General features: G+C 43.6%; 1 protein-coding gene across 1 annotated transcript in view; it reads left to right on the forward strand.

Annotated features, from left to right (window-relative positions):
- sh3yl1 (SH3 and SYLF domain containing 1) overlaps window positions 1–12,337 on the forward strand; it is a gene marked incomplete at its 5' end in the record, with an annotated part of 214,957 nt that extends 202,620 nt beyond the window's left edge. The window contains one exon of the mRNA XM_085997171.1: window positions 11,432–12,337. Within this exon, the coding sequence (XP_085853297.1) occupies window positions 11,432–11,634 (203 nt within the window). The remainder of the gene's footprint in view (window positions 1–11,431) is intronic.
- Between the last annotated feature and the right edge of the window lie 10,380 nt (window positions 12,338–22,717).

A 22,717-nucleotide genomic window follows, 5' to 3' on the forward strand; every position in this document is an offset into this window, starting at 1 on the left:
GCCTAGCCAATCAAGCACTTTTGCCTCGCAGCTTCTTAGTGAGCATCGACAATGGCCAAGGACCAGTGGATTCCTAGCAATTTGACCACCATACTGACAATTGTAAGTAATCCTAAGCCCTCAATGTGAAAGTCCCATTCGCGAAATGACGCACCACAACTACAGCAGTAGCCATCAGATTTTTTATTTACATTATTCATCTGATGGCTTTTTCACAGAAAACATCAAATTTCACCCAAGTGACTACCCTTGTGACTATTTGTGCAGTATCTTTTTCTTACGTGTGCTCCTACGTGCTGCTTCCCCTGTGGCTTCAGCAGATGTGGAGGCCCTTAGCTCACTTTCCTGCTGCTCCTGTCTCGACACCTTTGGCGGGAGTCCTCTGGGGTTGCAAACCTGTGAGGGCTCGTCAACAGTCTGCTGCTCCTGCGGCTGTGCAGGAGTTGAGACACCGATCTCAGTTGGGTGTGGACTCTGGTGGGACTCTGACCGAGGGCTCTGCAGTGGCATGGAAGTGTGAGCACTTGGAGAGGAGCCCCCACTTCCTTGATGTCTGCCACCAACTTCCCTCTCATGGGTCAGGTCCCCGTCAGCGCTTGCAAGTGGCTTGAGAGCACCTTGCTGCACATCAGGGCCATGGGGACCCGTATCTGCACTGGCAGTCCTACTCAGAAGGACTTCCATGAAGGTCTGGTTTCTCTGTTCAGTAGATGACGATCGCTCCTCCAGAGATCTCATTCTATTCAGAACACTCACCATGTTTTCTGCACTCTTGCGACTTATCACCTCCATGGAGGTTGCCATCCTTTCCATGGTGATGCGTTCATATGCCAATGATTCCACAAAGGCTCTGCTCATGTTCGCTATGGACTCCTCCATTCGCTCCACACTCAGACCCTGGAGACAAAACCTGCCAGAGACTCCTGCATCTGTTCCTGGAGTTCCAGCGCCGCTGATACATGGATAGACCCAGAGGCAGAGGGTCGACATGCAGCTGAGCCGAGCTGGCAGAGCTCTGCGCCCTCCGACGAGGACTCTCCACTGCTGTTCCTGTCTCCACAATCTGCTGATGCTCACTTGTGAGCTGTGATACACCAGGTGACAACACTACTCTATGTCCCGAAGGTCCCACCAAGGTGTGAGTGTCTGCACTGGTGCTGGGTGCGCTGAATTCTGCTGACGGTTCGCTCTCAGAGGTTGCAGCTTCCTCTGAGGAGTCTTGAGGCTCATGCTCTTCCTCCTGGCTAGTGGGGACGGGTGCTTGTGATGGTCCTGTGGGGGAGTAAAGGAAAGAGTCAGAGATGTGATGCCAAGGTTACATGCACATTGCATATTGCAGATGATCATAAGTCCATCTGTTAAAGCTTCAGAATCATTATCAGCGACTCATGCAATGTCAATGAGAGAGATGGAAAACTATTCTGTCACCAGCTTGCTGTGATGCACCCATCTGTCCGTCCCCCACTTGCGCATCTTCCTCCACTCCTACGATCTCCAGGACCGCCTCCTCCCAGGAGGTGAGGTGGGCTACTGAGGGTGGCCCTCCTCCTGTCCTCGCTCTTTCTCGCTTATTGTGAGCTCTCTTTTCCTGCAATGAGGGAGACAAGTGGAGGTTGAGTGAGAATGAAGGCGTGAGTGTAGAGATTCCATAGCAGAGATACTTAGAAGGAGACAAAGATGGAGTGAGGTGGCAAGACAGTTTTCATAGCATCACAGTGATAGGGAGTGTGAGGGCTGCATAGTCGAATAGTTAGGTGAATGTGATCATAGAGAGAAAGGGAATGGGTAAGGGTGCATGGATGTCAGTGTCAAGTGGGATGTGGAGGAAGAGATTGCTAAAGCTGAGTGCTGGAGAGGAAAGGCAATGGGGAATTCATACTCGCTTTTCCAGTGCGCAGAAGGTCATGAAATCTCTTCCTGCACTGAAGCCAGGTTCTGCGGATCATCGACAACGAATTGACCTCCTGGGCCACCTGGATCCACACAGCCTTGGTCTGCTGGGGAGGCTTCTTCCTCCCTGAAGAAGGGAAGAGCACCTCTTTATGAGCTCTTGCTCCCTCAACTAAAGCCTGCAAGGCGACGTCATCAAACCTGGGAGCAGACCTAGGTCTCTGGCTGGCCATTCTGCCTCCAGGTCCCTGCAGAATGAAAGGCCAAAAGGTTGGCAGTCTGCAGCAGAAGCAAGGCTTGTTGCAGACCTTAAATGCAGCAGCAATGATGACGTCATCGGAGGCGACTTTCAGACTGGAAAAACTCATTTGCCATGGGTTACCACACGCTGGAACTCAATTGGCCAATTAAGTTAAAATCGCATCAATCTCCCACATCGATTTAGATTCGGGTGGATAACACGAAATGTGGATTACACGACTCCAGCCCGCCCCTGAATTAAAATCCAGCCCACTATCAGAGACAAAAAAAAATTAAAAATTCAGTGGGCAAGTCACTCGGCTGCTTTTGTGCTCTTGATACTTGCTAAAGAATAACATTGGGAGAAGCCTGAAAGTAAGGCCCAGAGTAAAACTCTTTGGGGAATGGTGTAGCAAAGTAAAAGGGAAGGGGTTGAATACATTTAAAAGGGTATCCTCATGGAGAAAGTGGCAGATTTTTTTTTTTGTTTAAAGTGGGAGAAACACCATGGCCCGTATTTTCCGATCCCGTCGAGCTGAAAACCGGCACTTCCGATCTGTCAAAAATCCTCTTGACAGATCGCACGCCTGCCCTGGAGAAGGGCCTCTGCGGGTGGAGAGCTTCGCTTTCTGCAGAACCTCCGCCCGCTGAAAACCCTTAGAAATCCTATGCCTAGTAAAAGCAGCGTAAGGCCTGCTTTTACCAGCATAAGAGTTTTTAAAAAAATTTCACTCATTTATAATTTTAAAATACTTTTAAAAAAGGTAAGTTTATTTTTAGCCCTGTAAAAAAACTTTAATTCTTTTTTCAAAAAATTACATTTTTGTTTAAAATATTTAATTTAATGTAATTTTAACAAATTTTAAATACGTGATTTTTAAAAAATTTATTTAATGTTTTAGTGTGTTTTTGAGTGATCCCCATTCATACTTTGGCCAGGGCTATCCAGAGAGACCTGTCAAACGTGTGAAGGGGGATTCTCTTCTCCCATTGGTTCCCCATGGCCCACGTGATCCCAGGGACACTTGCGAACCGCCTGCACCCCGGGATACCTGGACCTCTGTGCGCGCGCACCAGGAGAGGCCCAGGAGCGGCAGTGTCGGGACCTACGGAGCCAGCAGGTAAGTTCGTAGATATTTTTTTTCGGATTGGAGGCATCGGCACGCGGGAAGCCGCCGATCAGAAAATTCAGGCCCATGTCATTGTTGCCAATGATGGCACAACTAAGCTGCACAATGAAAGGTGAAACTGTTGAGGGTGAAATTAATTTGATACAATAGTCAGTGTGAGTGCAAAACATGGTGATCTTGAAAAATGAAATCGGTTCACATTTGTATAAATTGGCATTATTGCAATAAGCTACTTAGCAATACTGAACATTAGGATAAATGATCAAATGCAACGTGCCAAATTATGGCAGCTAATGTTTCTTTCATCTCTTAAACATGGTTACCCAATATTACATTGTTACTCATGAAATTACTTCAAATGTTACTATTTCACTAACGGGTTGCTTGTTATGTTTTAAACAATCTGGAACATAGGATTTTTTTTCCACTACAGTATAACTACTGTGGCAGAATTTTCCCCTTTTAAAGTAGAAACTAAGATGCATCAACTCTAATAAACATGGTAACGTTGTACCGTTGTTTAAAAAGGGAGAAAGGGATAGACCAAGTAATTATAGGCTAGTTAGCCTAACTTCGGTGGTGGGCAAGTTATTGGAATAAATTCTGAGGGACAGTGTTAATCGTCATTTAGAAAGGCACGGAGTAATCAAGGACAGTCAGCATGGATTTGTTAAGGGAAGTTTGTGACTAACTTGATTGAATTTTCTGAGGAGGTAACAAGGAAGGTTGATGAGGATAGTGCGTTTGATGTAGTCCACATGGATTTTAGCAAGGCTTTTGACAAGGTCCCACACGGCAGACTGGTCAGAAAAGTCAAAGCCCATAGGATCCAAGGTAAAGTGGCAAGTTGGATCCAAAATTGGCTCCGTGGCAGGAAGCAAAGGGTAATGGTCGACAGATGTTTTTGTGACCTGAAGGCTGTTTCCAGTGGGGTTCCGCAGGGCTCAGTACTGGGCCCCTTGCTTTTTGTGGTATATATCAATGATTTAGACTAAATGTAGGGGGCGAGATTAAGAAGTCTGCAGATGATACAAAAATTGGCCGTGTGGTTGATAGTGAGGAAGAAAGCTGTAGACTGCAGGAAGATATCAATGGACTGGTCAGGTGGGCAGAAAAGTAGCAAATTCAATCGGGGAAGTGTGTGGTAATGCATTTGGAGGGGGAGGGCTAACAAGGCAAGGTAATACACAATAAATGGTAGGATACGGAGAAGTGTAGAGTAACAGAGGGACCTTGGAGTACATGTCCACAGATCCCTGAAGCTAGCAGGACAGGTAGATAAGGTGGTTAAGAAGGAATATGGGATACTTTCCTTTATTAACTGAAGCATAGAATATAAGAGCAGGTGGGTTATGCTTGGACTGTATAAAACACTAGTTAGGCCACAGCATACAGTTCTGGTCACCACATTGCAGGAAAGACGTGATCGCACTAGAGAGGGTACAGAGGAGATTTATGAGGATGTTGCCAGGACTGGAGAATTTTAGCTATGAGGAATGTCTGGGGTGTTTTCTTTGGAACAGAGGCTGAGGGAGACTTAATTGAGGTGTATAAAATTATGAGGGGCCTAGATAGAGTGGATAGGAAGGACCTATTTCCCTTTGCAGTGAGGTCAATAACCAGGGGGGGCATAGATTTAAAGTAATTAGTAGAAGGATTTGACGGAAATTGAGCACATTTTTTCACCGAGAAAGTGGTGAGGGTCTGGAACTCACTGCCTGAAAGGGTGGTAGAGGCAGAAACCCTCATCGTATTTAAAAAGTACTTGGATATGTCGTAACCTACATGGGTTCCGAATCAAGACCTGGAAAGTGGGATTAGGCCGGCTAGCTCTTCTTCAGCCAACACTGACACGATGGGCCAAATGGCCGCCTCCTGTGCCGTAAATAGCTATGATTTTATGGTAAGCATTTAAAAATTGCTTTTATCTTAACCTTTCCACTCCAGTCTTTCTTTGAAATGTTTGAATTGTTTAAATTGAGTAACTTGCATCTGTTTTCCATTTAAATTGTATTACAGACTACTTGGCAGAAGTTGAATAATATATTGGTTTTGACAAGATTTGAGTAAAATTCAATAATAAATGGCCAGAATTTGCTGGAGCGGGGCATATTGTAGCATGTCCTGTCAGTTAGACTTTTCCCCTCGCTCTTCAGCTTGAAATTTCCTACCCCCCCCCCCGGTAAGTTGCTGGAAGTGCGAGCTGATAACGGCATGGTGTGGGCAACTGGGACCTTGGTGAATGACAGGACCAATCTCCTTCACCAGTAAGATTTAAGGATTCAGAAAGAAACAGAGGAACGACAGAGAAGGACGGTGATTTAGAGTCAAATCATGTACAGAATGAGAAATAAAGAGAGGCAAAGAAAAATTGGATTGAGAGAGAGAGAAAAAAGAGGCAAAGTAAAAGTAAGAAAAAAAATAAAATTTAACATTTTTAATGTTAAAAATCTCTAATGACAATTTTAATGAAACTCCACAGTTTAAATTGTTCCCTTTCTAGGCCGGAGAGGGTGAGTGCCATTACAGGAGCATAAATCTTGTCATTAAAAAGGTACTTGCACTGTTAAGTGCAAGCCCTAGCTTTCTGCAGCGAGTTTAATTGGCAATTAATGCGCAAATGCAGCAATTTCACGAAACTCACAGGGAGGTTGAGGGCGAGCTGGTTGTCCAGCAACTTTTAGCAATTTGCAATTCATGGGCTATCTCTTCCTCTCCACAAGACAAGTAGCCGAACGGTTTACGCATTAAGGACGGCGAGCGCCATTAAACTCGCCATTATTTTGGCAGCAAAATCTGGGCCATTAAATATGACGAGATTTGAGTGAAATTCAATAATGATATTGTCTGAAATCTATTCCATGCTTCAAGTTTAGCTCCATATTATTCTATTATTACTACTTCACAATTGTTGTTAGCGAGTGGTTAGTGATTCTTCTCAATTGTTTAAGAAAGCAAACTCGTGCTTTTGAGATCATTGTATAAATAGTAATTACATATTTGATCAAGTTTAAAAAAAAAAAAAGGAATTTCTTGCACTTTAAAATTAGATTTTTTACTGAAGTTCAGAATGCTGATCAGGATAATTGATAGGCGTATACCCTAAACCACACTTCTATCGTCGAATCATACAGCACAGAAGGAAGCTATTTGGCCCATCGTGCCTGTGCTGGCTCTCTGAAAGAGCGACCAATTAGTCCCACTCCCCTGCTCTTCCCCATAGCCCTGCAAATGTTTCCTTTTTAATTAGAGATCCAGTTCCCTTTTGAAAGTTTCTACTGAATCTGCTTCCACCATCCTTTCAGGCAGTGCATTCCAGATCACAGCAGCTCTGACTAAAAAAAAATTCTCCTCGTTTCCACCTTGGCTTTTTTTGCCAATTATTTTAATCTGTGTCCTCTGGTTACCAACCCTCCTGCCAGTGGAAATATTTTCTCCTTATTTACTCTATCAAAACCCTTCATAATTTTGAGCACCTCTATTGAATCTTCTCTTAACCTTCTCTGCTCTTTGGAGAATAATCCCAGCTTCTCTAGTGTCTCAGATAACTGAAACCCTCATCCCTGGTACCATTCTGGTAAATCTCCTCTGCACCCTCCCCAAGTCTTTCTAAAGTGTGGTGCCCGGAATTGGACACAGTACGCTAGCTGAGATCTAACCAGTGATTTATAAAGATTTACCTTCACTTCCTTGCTTTTGTACTCCCTTATATACAAAGCCAAGCGTCCTGTATGCTTTTTTAACAGCTTTATCAACTTGTCCTGCCACCTTCAAAGATTTATATATGTGAACCCCCAGGTCTCTCTGTTCCTGCACCCCCTTTAAGAATTGTACCATTTAATTTATATTGCCTCTCGTCAATTTTCCTTCTAAAATACATCTCTTCACACTTCTCTGCATTAAATTTCATCTGCCATGTGCCTGCCCATTTCACGTCTGTCTATGTCCTGCTGGAGTCTGCTACTAGCCTCCTCACTGTTTACTACATTTCCAAGCTTTGTAACATCTGTAAACTTTGAAATTATGTCCCCATACCCAAGTCCAGGTCATTAATATATATTAAAAAGAGCAATGGTCCTAATATCAACTCCTGGGGGACACCACTGTGTACTTTCCCCCAGTCTGAAAAACAACAGCTCTCTGTTGTCGCACAGCCAATTTCATATCCACGTTGTCACTGCCTCTTTAATCCCATGGGCTTCAATCAGCAAGATTTGTTGCACAAATGAATTACATATTTTCCGTAAGGAACCAGAATTCCATTGTAAGCATTTTTATTTAAAGCCCGTCAGCTCAGGTTAGTTAAATAACTGTTGAGGTTCACATCGTTATACTAGCCAGTGTAATTACTCTAAAACTTTATTTTGAAAATAGAGAAAAAAATATATAGGCACATATAAAATGTGTATAATATTATGAGGGGCCTAGATAGAGTGTATAGGAAGGACCCATTTCCCTTAGCAGAGATATCAATAACCAGGGGGAATAGATTTAAAGTAATTGGTAGAAGGATTAGAGGGGAGTTGAGGAGAAATGTTTTCACCCTGAGGGTGGTGGTAGTCTGGAACTCACTGCCCAAAAGGGTGGTTGAGGTGGAAACCCTCATCGTGTTTAAGAAGTACTTGGATATGTACTTGAAGTTCCGTAACATGAATAGGAGCAGGAGTAGGCCATTAAGCTCCTCGAGCCTGCTCTGCCATTCAGTAAGATCACGGCTGATCTTCTACCTCAACTCCACTTTCCTGCACTATTCCCATATCCCTTGATTCCCTTAATATCCAAAAATCTATCGATCTATGTCTTGAATATACTCAGCGATTGAGCCTCCACAGCCCTCTGGGGTAGAGAATTCCAAAGATTCACCACCCTCTGAGTGAAGAAATTTCTCCTCATCTCAGTCCTAAATGGTCGACCCCTTATTCTGAGACTATGACCCCTGGTTCTAGACTCCCCAGCCAGGGGAAACAGCCTCCCTGCATCTACCCTATCAAGCCCTGTAAGAATTTTGTATGTTTCAATGAGATCACAGAATCACAGAAACCCCACAGTGCAGATAGAGGCCATTTCGGCCCATCGAAGTCTGCACCGACACATATCCCACCCGATTCCCGTAACCCCTACACCAACACATATCCCACCCTATCCCCGTAACCCCACGTATTTAATCCCCCTAACACTAAGGGTCAATTTATCATAGCCAATCAACCTAACCCGCACATCTTTGGACTGTGGGAGGAAACCGGAGCACCCGGAGAAAACCCACGCAAACACGGGGAGAATGTGCAAACTCCACACAGACAGTCGCCCGAGGCCGGATTCGAACCCGGGTCCCTGGCGCTGTGAGGCAACAGTGCTAACCACTATGCCACCGTGCTGCCCTTCTAAACTCTAGAGAATATAGGCCTGGTCTACTCAATCTCACCTCATAGGACAATCTCCCCATCCCAGGAACCAGTCTGGTGAACCTTCGTTGCACTCCCTCTATGGCAAGTATATCCTTCCTTAGGTAAGGAGACCAAAGCTGTACACAATACTCCAGGTGTGGTCTCACCAGGGCCCTATATAATTGCAGTAAGTCATCCTTACTCTTATACTCAAATCCTCTTGTAATAAAGGCCAACAGACCATTTGCTTTCCTAATTGCTTGCTGTACCTGCATGTTAACTTTCAGTGATTCATGTACAAGGACACCCAGGTCCCTCTGAACACCAACATTTCCCAATCTCTCACCATTTAAAAAATACTCTGCTTTTCTATTTTTCCTACCGAAGTGGATAACTTCACATATTCCATTTGTCATGTTCTTGCCCACTCACTTAGCTTGTCTATATCCCCTGGAAGCTTCTTTGTATCCTCCTTCCAACTTACATTCCCACCTAGCTTTGTATCATCAGCAGACTTGGATATATTACATTTGGTCCCCTCATCCGAATCATTGATGTAGATTGTGAACAGCTGAGGCCCAAGCACTGATCCTTGCGGTACCCCACTAGTTACAGCCTGCCAACCTGAAAATGACCTATTTATTCCTACTCTCTGTTTTCTGTCCATTAACCAATCCCCAATCCATGCTAGTATATTACCCCCAATCCCATGAGCCCTAATTTTGTTTAATAACCTCTTGTGTGGCAACTTATCGAATGCCTTCTGAAAATCCAAATACACCACCAAGAGCTGGAAAGTGGGATTAGGCTGTATAGCTCTTTTTCAGCTGGCACAGACACGATGGGCCGAATGGCCTCCTTCTGTTCTATAATTCATCTATGATTCTATATGAACTAGGGACCATAAATATGATAGTCAGTAATAAATCCAATAGGGAATTCAGGAGAAACTTCTTTACCCAGAGAGTGGTTAGAGTGTGGCACTCGCAACCACAAGGATTAGTTCAGGCGAATAGGATAGGGGAAGCTAGATAAACATATGAGAGAGAAATGAATAGAAGGATATGTTAATGGGGGTTAGATGAAGAAGGATGGGAGGAGGCTCGTGTGGAGCATAAACACCAGCATAACCCTGTTGGACCGAGTGTGCTGTAAATACTATGTAACATAGGTGCCCAATAAAATTGAACGTGGCAGTAGTTTAATCTGTTGGCCTCTTATCAAGAGCTTTGCAGTCCTTCAGATTTTAGTACAAGCTGGTACCTGTTTGGTATTAACAATTGTGATCTAGATTGCCAATCTTTCTTCTTTAAATCCCCAAGATCCCCGACATTGTCATGAATGGAAAAGGGTCTCTTCTGCTCTGTAACTTTCCTGCAGGGAGTGATACAGGCTGACCATCCAATTTAAAACGCATCTTTCAAAGTATTCTGGCTGAGCAGCATCCCTGGTTATTGATTATTGTGAACTAATTACCTTTGCAAAAATGAATACACATTTTAATGAGCAGAAAAGCAAGAGCGTGGAACCAGGACAGAGATTAGAGGTGACAGAAAAACAGACAGCAGAACAGACAACAGCTTTGAAAAATACTTTTATCAATAGTACCTGTATATTATTATTAATTGAATATTGCACGCATCTCCCAGCTCCAGTTTGCAAGATGAGTCTTTCTAAGTAATAGTTTTTTGAAGTATGTTTTGAGATTTATGGTAGTACATTTCCAATCAGGATCTTTTTTGCTGGCGCTTCACACAATTCTGAGAAATTCAGAACTTTTAAGTATATGTTTCAATAACAGGCTCACAGGCTTTGACTTATTTTAGTTGGTGAAAAGAAGATTGAGAAAGATATATCATTCGGCTCTTTCAAATAATGAAAGACATGAATAATGATGATGTAAACTATTCATTTCACCTAACGTATGATAGCCTGAGGGAGTACAAAATTTGTAACTCGCAAGCCAGAGACTCGAGAAATGTTTACTTTGATCTCTTTCTCTCGCAGTTACTTTTACTTATTTCAATTACTGTATGGAACACTGTTTTCCACAGAGTATTTGACCATGGAAGTGACATCTGTGTATTACAACTTGTCTACAATGTTCTATCCAGTTGGTTTCCTGGAACTTTCAGTGACCTTCAAGGTGAAGAAAATCTTCACTTGGGTTGAAATCAGGCGGTGTGGTATTAGTGTACAACCCGTTCCGTATGAAACCTCACTGTCCACTTTATTACTGAAGGTGTGAAACTTTTATTTAAAAAAAGAGGAATTTCATACAGATGCATTTGTTTGGTAGTATCACCCAGACTAAATTTATTATCTAAAAGTCTCCCACGAGTCCCACCGCCAGTGCCCCCAATATACTCTATGGCTGCAAAATGCATATGTACAGTACTTCACAGTATCAGAATTGAAGCCCGCAAGACTGTTTCAACCTGCTTTCATGATTTTAGAGATGGGAATAAAAGCTGATTTTTTTTTCTTGCCAAGGTATAAAAGCAGCCTTTCTAGAAAAGGGCCAGCTTCATTTTGTTACTTTAATCTTCAGCCAAGTGACTGGCCAATGCTGCATCTTCCTCCCCCCCCACCCCAAGCTGTGGCGAGACTGGCGTGGACCCCTGCCAACAATATGCTAATTACCTGATCCCAGCAATTCTAACTGGGTCAGGCACATTACTCTGCATTTGCAGGTCCACTCCACCATATGGTGCTGGAGTGAGATTGTGGATTTTGCAACCCCGTTCTGTTCATGTAAGTATAATTACATTTATTTTCTCCTTACAGAAAATCCATGGGAAAAGCCTTCAATCGTGACAGCGATACACTCATTTGAAGGACAAGCACCAGGTGATCTGAGCTTCAATGTAGGTGATAAAATCACCGTGACATCCCAAACTAATTCTCAGTTTGACTGGTGGGAAGGAAAATGCCAAGGAAATGTTGGCATTTTTCCAGCCAACTATGTATCTGTTTCTCAAGACTGTTGATTGTGAATCACACATTCAGTATTGCCAAGTATTGCCCTTTGGTTTGTTACAATATGGTAAATATTGTAAACCTTATATGAACAAATTTGGTCCTTAAATATACAGATCACAATAGATACCTGAGAGTAATATGCAAAGTTACAATAATATTTTCATATATTTATAAACCAAAAGTGCTGAGCCCAAGAGATTCATCAATATTGCCTAAATGCCAAGATTAGATTTCTCTTTTATTACTCTGATATCTGTTTTCTATTATGTTTATATAGTTTTTGAGGATGTTCTAGTAACTATATATAGTACCAAATGACATTCACAGGAGAAATGCACACACCTTTGTGAAAGTAAAATTATATTCTAATTGGAATAGACAACATGTATAGAGAGTATATATTGAATCTAAATTCTATAATGTTTATTCAAGAAATATATAATTTGGAGTTTGGTTGCCAATCATCATTCAAGAGCAATGAAATAAAGAATCTTCAAAAAAATATATAGGTTTAGAAATAATCCTACCAATTTTAAGGGTTATAAATCTATAATTATTTAGGTCTAGTTTGAAAATTCTTACTGCATTTTTTCATTTAAAATGCAGAATTGTGGTGGTGGATTATTGCAAAATTGTCTTAAAGCAGAAATCTGAGTATTAACCATGTTAACAAATGGAACTTGGAATGCAATAAAATGAGAAGATGTTAAATCATTAATCATGGCACAAGTGATTGATTATAGTTAGGAAACTGAACAAAATAAGTGTGTGTGTGCTTCAAAAATTAAAAGCAGCACTTTAATTTATCTCTACTCCTGGATTTAGGACACTCAAGTATTTAATTTCTTCCTTTAAGGCTTCCCTTTCTTGTGCTTTGAAACTAAAGAAAAAGATGAGGGACTCTGGTGATGGAGTTTGAGATGTGCATTTCAGATTCTGGGATTTGGATTTGAATCCAGCCCAAACTGATGGGATGAAAGCAGCTCCTTATACTGGCTCCAATGTTTTCAATTAAAGGAGTTTGGTAAACAAGTAGGCATGCAACCGCAGTAATGGCTTTCAAATTTCCATGTGTGTGGAGGGACAACGTTCTTGCTCAGCATGGCCACACAATCGGGAGGTCCTGCGCAGGCCTCTCACCGTCTTTTACGTGGAAGAAACCGCACGTGCGCGAAAATTTGAATTGGCCGCGCAAGCCAGTTAAAAGGGGCCACGCATGGGGGAAAAAAAAGAATTAAAGGAAACGTTGGTGGTGAACCCCTTGCAAAATATTGACACACTTCCAGTGACCCAGTCCTAACGTTCACAAAAACTGTGTCAGTTACCCAAATGAGAACAGTTGCATCACTGCAGAGAATGTTATTTTATTTAGCCTACACCAACAGAAGTAATACAAAAGCAAATACTGCAGATGCTGGAAATCTGAAATAAAAACAGAAAATGCTGGAAACACTCAGAAGGTCAAGCAGCATCCGTGGAGAGAGAAACGAAAGGTCATTCACCTGAAACATTAACCCTGTTTCTATCTCCACAGATGCTGCCTGACCTGCAGAGTATTTCCAGCATTTTCGGTTTTTATACCAACAGAAGGAACGTGCTGTTAGGTCAATACAGAAACCCGATCGTCTTAAAGTTCAGGGACCCCTTTGGAAAACCATTGGTCTGTATTTTCCGATGCCGACGGGTGTGTACGAGCTGTGTACACACCCTTAGGGACATCGGAAATGCCGGTTTCAGGCATGCAAAGCACTTAAAACCGGCATTTCCGATCTATCAAGAATCCTTTTGACAGATCGGACGCCTACACAAGAGAAGGGCCTCTGCAGGTGGAGAGTTCCGCTTTCTGCAGAACCTCCGCCCGCTGAAAACCCTTAGAAAACTTACCCTGGTAAAAGCATAAGGGGGAGAAATTCGGTATCGCCCTGTTTGGGGCACAATTATCGGCCGGGCACAAAGTTTCGAGCCTGCCGCTAATTATCGCCTCCGACTGAAAACTTGACTTCTATCGCCCCTGGAGGTGATTGGAGCACTAAATCAGGCGCTACACACCTCTCTTAAGGCGCTAACGCTGAGGAGCGAGGCGCTACCTCACAGCGCTGGTGAAGCTCATGTGATGTCAGTCAGCAATGGAACACGGACACACTGGCGCCGGCCAGTTCTTAAAGGGGAGGGTCGATCTTGCTCTCCATCCACACCCTGCTCATTGCAGCCTTGAATCTCGGCCTGGAGAGACCTGTACATCAAATCTGCTGGAAAGAACAATGGAGAGACCCAGGGAAAGAGCTCAGAGTGCAGCCCCCACAGTCTCTTCTAAATCGATGCAAGGAAGGTCAAATCAAAATGAACCTGCAAAGTGCTGCTCAGTACCCAAAACTCCTTCACACAGCGTTGAATCTCTCCAGAAGTCTCTCTCTCTCTCTCTCTCAGAATGCGTGGTGCAAAAATGTTGCTGACAAAAAAAGGCAGGAAGCGTTCGCCTTTAAATAGCGCTCCCCCAGTCCCTTCCCGACTGCAAAACATTCCCCTCTACCTGTCGTTGTTAGCGGCAGGCGGTAAGGCAGGGGGCGCCACTCAATATCCGGACCGGGGCGTTGCGCACTCGACTGACGTCACGATCTGCGGGTGCGGGAGATCGTGGCGGTTGTGTTTAGCGCCGCCACAATATGTCTGGTCAATTTCGCGAGCGGCGCAAACATCGCCGCGCCCGGGCGCTCGTTGCTTTGCGCCCCATTAAGAGGGCGCTAACGGGAGGCGCAAAGCAACCAAATTTTTCTCCCTAAGAGTTTAAAAAAAGTTTTAAAAAAATAATTTTTTTCACTCATTTATAATTTTAAAATACTTTTAAAAAGATAAGTTTATTTTTAGCCCTGTAAAAAACCTTAATTTTTTTTTCAAAAAATTAAATTCTTAAAATATTTAATTTAATGTAATTTTAACTTTTTAAAACGTGACGGTTTTTAAAAAATGTATTTAATGTTTTCGTGTCTTTTTTAAGTGATCCCCATTCATATTTTTGACTGGTCTATCTGTCAAAAGTATGAAGGGAGATTCCCTTCTTTCATTGGCTCGCCATGGCCCATGTGATCCCAGGGACGCTTGCGAACCGCCTGCGTCCCTGGGATATGTGGGCCCTGCGCATTTCGACTCTGGAGAGGCCCAGCATCGGAAGTGTCCGGACCTCGGGAGCCCTCGGGTAAGCGAGTAGATTTTTTTCCGATAGGAGGTATCCGCACGCAGGAAACCTCCTATCGGATATTACGGGCCATTGTTTCTCGCACAAACTTAATCTCTACACACAATTCTGCATTAAAATTTTCAGTCTCACTCCGAAAGATCACACGAATGTCATTGTGAGAAATGGAAAGCGTCACACTGGTACTCTATCCATTCTGTCTAATATTACATACTGGACATTAACAGGTTACCATTTATTCAGTTGCTGGATGAAAGAACAAGAAGCTATGTTGAACTTTTGCAACCTGAAAGCCTTGCTGTCCTCCAAGACAGATGTGCAGATACACGCACGTGCACATACATCATACCAATATTGTGACACCAACATCTGCCGAAGACTTTAAATGCTATGCCAAATGTAATAGTCCATTCTTGACGCGTGTGATCTTTGCGTAAAATGCTTGTCACAGAAAGTCACTTGTCAAATTTACCTCGAGTTCACAAATCACACCTGATACAAACAGCTACACCATGCTTCTAGCATTATACAAAACAAGATAGACAATCATAGTAATCTTAAGAAATTCAGGCACGATTAGGCAAGCATTGCTAGTACACATCAATTAAAATAATTTCAGTCATTACCAGAGACTCATTAGCATTGGATGGTGCCAAGACAGCACCATCAACACCCACCATTGTCATATTCTCTGTAAATCGAGGGCAGATTACATCTGGCCACTCCACTGAGATAGCTAACAGTTTAGTAACACTGGACTTCCATCAGACAGTGACACCTCGGGTCTGTGGTCCCAGTACCACTACACTAGTAAAAAAAAGGAGGGGGGAGGTTAGTTTAAGGTACCACTACTGTGTTTCTCCAGGGATAGTTAAAACATGGCATAAATATCCTAGAGGGACATTGGAGGCCGTAACCCCATAAAATTCTCTCTAAGCGCGCCCAACTCTGTACACTCAGCCCTCTACTGTGACAGATGAGCAGTCCATCTCCAAATGCACAAAGATGGGTCCAATTCCCACCATTTTCAAACAGAGTCTCTCTTTCTGGCACATCCAGAAACTTTCCTCTGGGGGCAAAGATTTGAGGAAATGGAAGCGAATCTAGCATACTTCTCCAGTCAGGAACAACACCGCCCGCTGCAGGACCAATGGAACTCTCTGAATAAGACGTCAGTGACTTGATGGAATCAATAAGAGCCTTCGTTCAGAAGACATGGGGGGGGGGGGGATTTTAACCCAAAAAAAGAGTGGATTTGGGGTCGTGTGGGAAGTTAAAGTGTTATAAATCTGAATCCCGACCAGAACCCGCCACCAATCCACCCACCTCTGGTTTTAACAGAGGCGGGAAGGGGGGCAAGTATCCAACCCGCTCCCAGGAGTGGGTTGACCATTTAAATATTATAATGAGGCTGCCGTGCCTCCTCTTTAACCTCCATTTTAAATTTAACTGTTACTGGTTGGGTTTTGCAGGCCTCGTGAAAGCCACCAGCTAAAGTAAGGTGAAGACTGCTGGAGCCAGTGTGTGCCTTTACACTTACCTCCTGGATCCAGCGTCCCTGCCTCACCCAACCCCTGCAATCGAAGACACCCCCACCCTCCACGCTGCCTTAAATTTTTTCCCACTCCATTCTCCACCGGCCCTCCAAGATGTTATCGGCCTCCAAACCCCATGCTCCTCCGGCCACTTGATGTCGTCTGCCTCCTCCCAACCCCCCTCTCCCCCGCCCCCCCCCCCCCCCCCCCCGTGCTCCTCCAGCCACAAACTTCTACTGTTTGCATAGATCAGCACCGAGAGCTCTGCTGAAGTTAAAAAGTGGATCTGAGGGTAACTAGTGCAGGTAGCAGGTATTTACTTTTGCTGTTGGTAGCGGTTTGCCTCCAGAGGAAGGGGATAAATGCAGTTTTAAAGTCGGCTGCCTCATTTATATTACAATGCTGCCTCCAAAAGCGGGGTAGAGCCCGGGGCAGGAGACAAGCATCCCTTCTCGGCTCTAATGAATCAGCGCTGAAATCTGGGTTGTCATTCACAGCAGAGCTGAAATGTGAAAGGACACGAGAGGCAAGCATACAGAATGACTTTTACAGGTGCTTTAATTACATTACATAGATTACATAGAATGTACAGCACAGAAACAGGCCATTCGGCCCAACTAGTCCATGCCGGTGTTTATGCTGCACACGAGCCTCCTCCCACCCCTCTTCATCTCACCCATCAACCTCGCCTTCTATTCCTTTCTCATGTGCTTATCTAGCTTTGCCTTAAAAGCACCTGTGCTCGTTGCTTCAACAGCGGCAGAGATAAATGCAAGTTTGCTTAGCTATTTCCCTCTTGTCCAGAGAGAGTATCATTCTCCCCCTTAAATCGGGTGCCAGTCATCCTGGTCTCTGCTGTGGAAGAGCCAGTTGCTCCAACAGAGGAACCTGCATTTATCTCACTGAAGTCAGCTTCTTCAACTAGACCTGCTCAGAACTCCACCACCGCCCCCCCCCCCCCCTTCTGTTCCTCCGGCCCCCTGATCTGCTCCGGACCCCCTGCGCCTTCTGTTCCTCCGGCCCCCCCCGATCTGCTCCGGACCCCCTGCCTCTTCTGTTCCTCCGGCCCCCCGATCTGCTCCGGACCCCCCTGCCCCTTCTGTTCCTCCGGCCCCCCGATCTGCTCTGGACCCCCTGCCCCTTCTGTTACTCCGGCCCCCCCGATCTGCTACGGACCCCCCTGCCCCTTCTGTTACTCCGGCCCCCCGATCTGCTCTGGACCACCCTGCCTCTTCTGTTCCTTTTACATAGAACATAGAAGATAGGAGCAGGAGTAGGCCATTCGGCCCTTCGAGCCTGCTCCGCCATTCAATGAGATCATGGCTGATCATCCAAACCCTAGCACCCGGTCCCTACACTGACAGCCATCCCACCCAAGCTCTATCCCCGTAACCCCACGTATTTAATCCCCCCTAACACTAAGGGTCAATTTTTATCATGGTCAATTAAACTAACCTGCACATCTTTGGACTGCTCCTCCAGCCCTGCAATCGGTCCTGACCCCTCCCCCCCCCCCCCCCCCCCCCAACCACCAACCACTTCCCGGCCCCCACGCAATCCCTCCCTCCTCTGCGGCCTAATGCCGCAGGCCTACCTGCCCGCAGCCAGCCAGCCCCTCAATCTGGCTGCCTGCGGGGGGGAACAGAGGCTTCCAATGCAAATCAGGCCCTGCCGTTAAATTCGGCAGGGCCCGCAGGAAACCCGTTCTCCCGGGTTTTCTGACTGCTTCCGAGCCCCTCCCAGCCCACCAAACTATTAAAATTCAGGCCTAGATCTTCACACTAAGCAGAGACCCAACGGCTAACAACAGATTATTGAGATTAGATTCATGCCACACAGTTTTATCAACTTTAGTGCACACAGGAATTTGATGCATACGTGTAAACTGGTGTGCTGAACACCAAAGAACTTGAATGCCCTGATCTGTATGGCTCAACTTCGCACTGGAATAAACTTACTAAGCAGCCAGGATGACATTCAGAACCGCTTCAAGATTTATTTTAATTTCTTGATAACCAAAAAGAGCCTCTGTACTTGTGACAGTCTTTGCAGGAATTCCTAAACTGAGGAAATCCATTACAATGTCCTTATACTTTAGTCCTAACAGGGGAAACATGACTTGATCACGATTGTTTTTTAAACTATAATTTCTGTAACTACCACTTGTTTGTTGTCTAATGTTGAAGAAAGCCTAACTTATATATTATTTCTGTCAAATAAATAGCAGTTTATGGGATATTATGCTTGGAAATTGGATACAGGACAGTAAGTAAATCGAGGGAACTAACATCCTAAACTAAGAGTGAAACCTGAATTGTTTCAGCGCTATCAGAACCCTGAGATTCAATTCCTGCCTCAGATATCTGCTATTCATTTTTTCTTCTTTTCATAAAGCAACAGGTTCTGGCTGTTGCTTAGAGGATTTTTGTTTGAATACCACTTATTCTATTTGCTTGTGTATATATAATTTTATAGAGCTTTTGTAATCTAAATGTATAATCAGTTGGATTCCCTCCATATTCCTATGTCTACTTGCAAATTCTTCCAGGTCATTTCTATTTATTACCTTGAACTTTCGCTAAGTTTCTAACTGTGTTTTAATAAAGCTACTGGGTTTACTTTTACAATTAAATTAAATGGCAAGGTTATGCACCATGCATTAACAGAAATGTAAAGAGAACCAAGAGACAGCCATGAAATGTGTTGTTTTTATTGAAACCAGTTGGAAACTGAGGGGCTGGAGACAATGAATCAAAACATATGGAAATAATTTTTCTGTAGTACAAAGGGAAGCATTAATAAGGGAACTCATTTATCAACCTCTTATTGATCAATAATTAGAAGTTAACAATTGCAATGATAAAGGTAGCCATAAAAATTCTTTATTCACACTTCAGTAGATTTATACTTGCCAATAGATTTTTGGAAAACAATGGCCCGAATTTTGTGGTGGCAATGACAGCCGAAGATTACTGGGGATGGGGGGGGCGGAGAGAGTCGGGTGTGCAGGCCGTAGAGGGATTTGTAAGAGAATGCGGATCTTGAATTCAATGAGTTTGAAAATGAAGAGCCAGTAGAGTTTGATGAGGACATGGACGTGAGACTGGAACGTGATGATCATTCTAGCCTGTTTTACACTATTGCCCAAAGTCAAAATTACCCCTGCAACTACAGCTAATGTTTCCATTATGTCAGAGTGAATAGACAATTATACAATATATACAGTCCAAAATAATATGGGTGTTTTCCTCATTATCTCAAACACAAAACAGTATTTATTCCAGGCATATAAACAATTAGACCAGGACTACTTTCCTACGAAGTACCAGAAGTTTAAACAAAAATATGCAACTGTGGTGGAAAGTTTCTGCTTTTCATGACTTACAGCAAAAAAATTTAAGTCTGCACTCTAAGTAACAAATGGAAATCTTGCCTTTTAAGTCTGGGTTCAGCATTAGAGTGTTAATTGTAACCAGAACAAGTTATGCAATGATATGAATTATATTTCATTCTTACCCACGGCAGTAGCAATTTAAAAATAGTTTTAGTTTAATTAATCCATCATAATCTGAATATTAAAAAGAATACCAAAATCCAGCAGAGTGAGTTTAAAGCATTTAAATCACCGTGCATTGCCCAGTTGACTCCAGCTCATCCATTTTGGAGTTCGCCGCTCACATTGCCGTCCGCGTTAAATCGCACCAGTGAGTGCTGCCGCTAAATGGTCTTACATCAGCGTTAACGGCCATGAGGAGTCTGGCAGGACTTATGAGGATGGACGCCGGAACTTCAATAGCTTCCTTTTCCAAGGATCTTCATTTAAACTAATTTTTTCCCATCAGTGGGGGGGGTGGAGTTGCATTTTCTGGCAGCTTTCCGAAGGCCTACAGTGTTTGTGTGTCAGTAAGTCAATGGGTGAACTCCATTGCAACGACTGAAAATGATCTGTGATCAAGTCTCTCTTATCTGCATTCATGTCATAAACAAAAACATTGACAAACATCGGTTGGCAGCGGATATTTTTGGAGCACGTACGGCAGCTGTTGGGGTCGCTCCTTTCTTCTCCCATTTCCCGACACTGCAAGCAGGAGACGGAGATGACCTTTGGCCTCCTGCTATTAGCACTACAAAGAGAACGTTGCACTAGAAAATTACCGCCACGCCGATGATAATGAGCAGGCAGTACCAAAATGCCTGTGCTCCCTCGGCCGACGGCCGTTATCCTCGGCCACCAACATTACTGGCAGGTTTCCAGCATTCCCCAGTTTCTAGGCCAAAGTGCACTTTTCAACAAAACAAAAGGAAACTTATAAAACTAACTAATAACATTGTTTGTGTCTATTAGATACCATTTATTGCAGTGCCCACTGGGCACCACTGAATGTGTCACCTTTCTCTGCCTTATTTTCTATCTCTGCCTTTTCACTTTTTCTTTGTCAACCACCTTTTTTATGTCTCACTTTCTGAACCTTGTCTCTCTGTTCACTTTCCCTTCAGTCTCTTTGGCCCAGAAATTATGACACTTGTACTTGTCTGCAATCCTTCTCTCTCATGTGTTTATCCATTCTATGATTTCAAGGCTATTGTCTCTGTTCTGCTTCTGACTTCTTTCTCTGTCTCCTGTATCATATTTCTTTGTCTCTGTCTTTGCAGTCTTTCACTTTCTCTCCCTGCACATTATTTATCTGTCTCCTCTTTCCCTGTGTACCTTCTCCCTGACACTTTTCTCTCTCATTTTCTGTCTCTTTTAGCAACCTACCGAAATCTCGTCTGTGGAAAGCAATTGGCCAACTTTGAATACACAGTGATAGAAATTGTGTTTTTCTCAACAATCTTAATGGTTTAAAGAGCTATTCTTCGAGCTACTAAAACACTGGGCTGCAGTCCATGCTGGGCTTGTGGAAAGAATTGGCTTGCTTGGCTGAGTGATGGTTTTATGGTCCTTTCTTCCTCATGTTCTTGTAGCTGCCTCCTAGAATGCAATAAATTAGCTTGGTACCGCAGAAACCACTTTAACACAGACCGGGTTACCGCTAGCCATAATTTTCATAGATTTTTCAAATACTAGATTTCCGTGTCTTGTTTCTTATCTGGGAAATATGGAAGCTGTAACATTAATACACCATCCTTCATCCCAAGTATTCTGGCCTGTCTCTAAACTGCCTGAACGGCTATTGATAAGAGTCGGGCCATAGTTTATTGGAAATTCCTCTCTTGCTCCATAATTGTCTGAAACAGCCAAATATTTATTGGTGCTTGTGCTGCAGCAGTGAGCTTGACTCCTTCTGCTTATGACCAAATGCTCCATTCGACAAAGACCTCAATTATGAAGGTCCACAGAATTAGATTACCAGCAGCAACCCAACTGCACACAAGATGGAATGTGATTGACCAAGTTATGTGGAGAAACAAAAGGAAAATGTTAAGTCACGCTCTTTGAACTTGTGGGGGAAAGAGGATCCCTAAATTATTAATCCTAGTCTTAATAAGGAGTTACTGTTGTGTTATGATCACCACATTACAGGAAAGCTGTGATTGCACTAGAGAGGGTGCAGTGGAGATTTACGAGGATGTTGCCAGGAGTAGAGAATTTTAGCTATGAGGAAAGATTGGATAGGCTGTTGTTGTTTTCTTTGGAACAGAGAAGGCTGAGGGAAGACTTAATAGAGGTGTATAAAATTATGAGGGGCCTAGATAGAGTCGATTGGAAGGACCTATTTCCCTTAGCAGAGAGGTCAATAACCAGGGGACATAGATTTAAAGTAATTGGAAGAAGGATTAGAGGGGAGTTGAGAAATTTTTCACCCAGAGGTTGGTGGGGGTCTGGAACTCACTGCCTGAAAGGGTGGTAGAGGCAGAAACCCTCATCGAATTTAAAAAGTACTTGGATGTGCACTTGAAGTGCTGTAACCTACAGGGCTACGGACCGAGAGCTGGAAAGTGGGATTAGGCGGGATCGCTCTTTTTCAGCCGGCACAGACACAATGGGTCAAATGGCCTCCTTCTGTGCCGTAAATTTCTATGATTTGATGATGGCTAATAGAAAGAAAGAAGAAATAGCTTGCGTTGTTATAGCATTTCACGTCCTTAGGATTCCCAAAGTACTTCACAGCCGATAAAGTGCTTTTAAAGTGTAGTCACAGTTGTAATGAACATAAGAAATAGGAGCAGGAGTAGGCCATTCGTGGTTGATCTTTTACCTCAATTCCACCTTCTCGAACTATCCCCATATCACTCGATTCTCTTAGTATCCAAAAATCTATCGATTGCTGTTTTGAATCTACTCAACGACTGAGCATCACAGCTCTCTGCGGTAGAGAATTCCAAAGATTCAGAACCATTTGACTGAAGAAATTTCTCTTC

Source organism: Somniosus microcephalus, chromosome 9 (assembly GCF_052327205.1).
Source record: "Somniosus microcephalus isolate GS21.2 chromosome 9, FLI_Smic_1.0, whole genome shotgun sequence".
Classification (NCBI taxonomy): domain Eukaryota; kingdom Metazoa; phylum Chordata; class Chondrichthyes; order Squaliformes; family Somniosidae; genus Somniosus; species Somniosus microcephalus.